The sequence below is a fragment of the Echinops telfairi genome, unplaced genomic scaffold (assembly GCF_000313985.2).
Source record: "Echinops telfairi isolate 266 unplaced genomic scaffold, ASM31398v2 ScPeMD7_3533;HRSCAF=4204_0, whole genome shotgun sequence".
Lineage (NCBI taxonomy): Eukaryota > Metazoa > Chordata > Mammalia > Afrosoricida > Tenrecidae > Echinops > Echinops telfairi.
Genome location: NW_022107431.1, coordinates 76,968,584 through 76,972,303, shown reverse-complemented (window position 1 = coordinate 76,972,303; position 3,720 = coordinate 76,968,584). Strand labels below are relative to the sequence as shown.

General features: G+C 43.9%; 1 protein-coding gene across 1 annotated transcript in view; it reads left to right on the top strand.

Annotated features, from left to right (window-relative positions):
• FAXC (failed axon connections homolog, metaxin like GST domain containing) overlaps positions 1-3,720 on the top strand; it is a 58,117-nt gene that overhangs the window by 42,921 nt on the left and 11,476 nt on the right. The window contains exon 5 of the mRNA XM_004710902.2: positions 1,268-1,384. Within this exon, the coding sequence (XP_004710959.1) occupies positions 1,268-1,384 (117 nt within the window). The remainder of the gene's footprint in view (positions 1-1,267; positions 1,385-3,720) is intronic.

Genomic DNA, 3,720 nt, shown 5'->3' with positions numbered 1-3,720 from the left:
CTTACTTGCCAGAAACAAAGCTCAAGGGACCTGATCACCCAAGCCTGCTCCTTCAGGGCCCTCACTATTTGCTTGTGGCTTGTGTAAACCCTGTGCTCGTGAGCTCCAGAAGGGATTACTGTAGACCGAGTCTATTAGCGTGACCTGTCTGACACGATGGAGAGTCACATCTGAATGCAATAGCCATCCTCACAATGCTTCCTGCCAAATTCCCAAAGGCCAAAGCTGGAGCAATTTGAGCAGCGAAATCAGTCGTGCAAGGGTTGGATTATAACCCATAGAATAAAATAAATGATCATGAGTGCATACTTCCATAAATAATTGAAAACGTTTATAAATGGAGATGAAAGGACAGTAGAATTCCAATCAACAAACGTGGAAGGAATCAGAGAAACAGAAAATCACCGTTCAGCAGACACCACAGTACTAATTGTGGGAGCCACATCCACCGATAGACATTGCAATCAGTAGGCCAGGGTTTGAGTAGATGCAAGATATTTGTGCCGTCTGGGATCTCTCTCCAGATGACTGCAGGGAAAACCAGTAATTTTATAGTGACGAAAGCTGGCAGACACTGGCTTTACTGATTTAACATAAGAAGACATATGAGCACCCTTCAGAAAGTTCATGGGAAAAGAATGCAAAGATAATGAATGGCACTTTTTGAAACCTCGTAACCACATGAGCTGCCCATAATACAACATACTCAGAAGGGCACCTGATTACTTTGGTGCTGTTCTTGCCCCAACTGCGTAAGAAAACCTTTGGCAAACCCCAGGAGAGACGAAGACAGAAGGAGAGATGGCCACAGATGGAAGGGCACAAAGGAGACATGACAGCTAAACACGATGTGTGACACTGGGTCGGCTCCTGAGACAGACAAAGGACATTAGCTGAGAACACTCCTAAAAGTTGAATAAAGTTCTGCCGAGTCTGGTTTCCTAGTTTTGGTGAATGTTTCTTGGTAGTGTGTGACAGGGAAGCTGGCTGAAGGCTATACAGGAACACTGCTATTTTGGTAACCTGCCTAGGTCTGTTTCTAGTGACTTGCTTGCTTTGCCGCTGTATGGGTTATCACAGAATTATTTTACTTTATTCCTAAGGGTTTCTTTCGCTCTCTCTTTTTTAACGAAAGAGGAGTGCATGCACTCTGACCCTGTACAGTGTTATGATGCACAGTTCACTAGGTGTGTAATGTGAGTGTCCATCATGATTGTCCAGGGAAGTGTGGGCCAGCCCACTGACCTCTGTTCTGTTTCTGCTGCAGGTGATAAGAAGTACATCATGGGACCGAAGCTCTCTACTCTTGATGCCACTGTCTTTGGGCACTTGGCCCAGGCAATGTGGACCTTACCAGGGACGAGACCTGAGAGGCTGATCAAAGGTAAGTGCTACAAACATTTTCAGGTTTGAGTGGTGAGATGGCGTCAATTGATAAGGGCATCCAGGCCATAATCCCTTCTATTGTAACTGACTATGATCCCATGTTGGAGGGAGCTCTCTGCTATGCTAATGGACAAGATCAATGTTGGATTAAGTCTCCACTTTAGAGAGTGTTTGTTTCCTTGGGGTATGGTTTGCTGAGAGACAAAACAAAGAAACCCCACATCTCCATCAAAGCGAATGCTCTCAGTGTAAAAGCCATCTTCGCATTCAGAACAGAGAGAGCCCAGGGTCATCGGAGAAGCCATCATTAGAGATCCCTGCTTGAAGTGATGAAGACCAAGATCCGAGGCACTAGAGGCTGTGGCACCAGAGACCACGGGACAGAGCTGAGAAGCAGTACAGACACTACAAGACTGTGAGGCAGAGCAGCAGGCTGGCTTCCTGAACCATAGAGGTAGAAGTCAAGGGGCCATGTGGCTGAGAGGCGAAAGACCAGAGGGAGTCTTGGCTGCTGGCTGAGGAAAGGAACTGTTAGGTACCAATGACCGTGTCCTTATGTTACTGATCCTGCCTGGTGGCAACCTGCTTATTTCCTCAGTAAACCCCCATCCTTGTGAGTTTTCTCTGTGAATTCTGCATGGTCATTGCAATTAATTATAGTACCCAGCTTAAAAGTAGAGAGTGTTGTGTATGACAGGACAGGAGGTCCTTGGGGTGCGAGGGGTAGCACACTGGGGACTTCTGTGCCAGTGCCTTAAGTCTGATTGTGCTTTATTGAGTTCACAAGCTATAGCATCCAAGGGCAAGGTTGGGTTGGTCTCTGTACTCAGGACACATTGGGCTGTAGGAGACACCTGCCACCTTACCTAGACTATGTTTTCAGCAACTCTGACACAGTCCTGGCAGGTTTTGTACCAGGACTTTTTTCAATTCCTGAAAGAGTGGAGCCTAATACAGTATAACTTGACACTGCAGCAGTCCTTGACATGATCGGATCTTGATACAAAATGTCGAGGAAATTTTGCATCGGAACTCGAACAAAAATTGGAATTGGACGCAACACGTGATTTTTGTAAACAAAAGCAGTTCGTGTTTTGGTCACTTGGTGTTAATTGGCGTTGTTAGTATGTGTTGTTTAAACCTTTTGTGGCTGTGTTCCAAGTGTTTTGCTATAATTTTCTTAGTTTTTATGGCTTTTTGTACTGTTTTTAGATAAAAAACCATGGTGTTAAGGAAGTTTTTTGAAAAGAATCATCATAATAAGGAACTGGTTAACCATGTTATCAATATTGATGACGATAATTTAGCAAACCCTTTTAGAAAACAGTTAAGGGAATGCCAATGGCAGACCACATTAGATAGACTTTATTTTTTTAGAGAGAGTCAGCCAGGTCCTCGTGAAAGAAGGCAAAGAAGGGAAAAAACTCCTGAGAAGCAGCTACCAGTTGAATTTATGGAAGGGGTTCCCCTTCCACACAATGACTCTCTCTCCACACCTCCTCTCCACATCCGTGTCCACACATCCAGATCCTCATCAATCCCAAGGTATGGGCCGTACTGTAGTTGTTAAAAACTTTTAAAATGTTGTGTTTCTCATTTAAATTATATTATTTTACTCTGAACTTATTTACTTTGAAATTTCTGTGTAATGTTTTATATAAAAAGGCAAGGTTAGAGCAAAAACTTGGTGGTTGAGAATGGACGAATCCATTTTCAGTTATTTCTAATGGGAAAAACTGATTCAGAGCTGGATTAAATCGTACCTCGACGCTCCTTCTAGAATGAACTAGCATCGAGGTCTGGGGTTCTACTGTAATTGTTGCTGAAACGGAGCTTGGTTTCCACTTAGTGGCCCTGTTTTGTTTGTTTTCTTAATTTTGGGGGTTCTGGTGGCTGACCGCTTCCTGGTCTATTCAGAGGTGCTGGGGCTGGTGACCTGCCGGTCTGTGACCTCTTGCGTTTGAACAGGTCTGGGAGCTTTCTCTGGTAGGCACGCGTGCTAGTGATTCTGTGCGGTTGAATTCAGACACTTCTGTCTCCTAGTGAGATGCTGTTGTATACACAGTGAAAAGAGTAAAGTTTAAGATCGTGAGAAAGTGAATTACGTCTCAACAAATGATTTGTAGGTCTGTGACTATATAAAGTATGATTGCTGTTAAGTATGATTATTACATGTGCCTCTTGACCAAAGAAGCACCATCTTTGTTTCATTACTGTGTGACTCAGGCCTTATGTTGTATGAGACTTAGAATTGTATATTGGTGAGGAAAAGACAGTGAGGGATGAATAGAGCCAGAAACGGGAAATGAACATAGGTGTGTGTGTGTGTGTGTG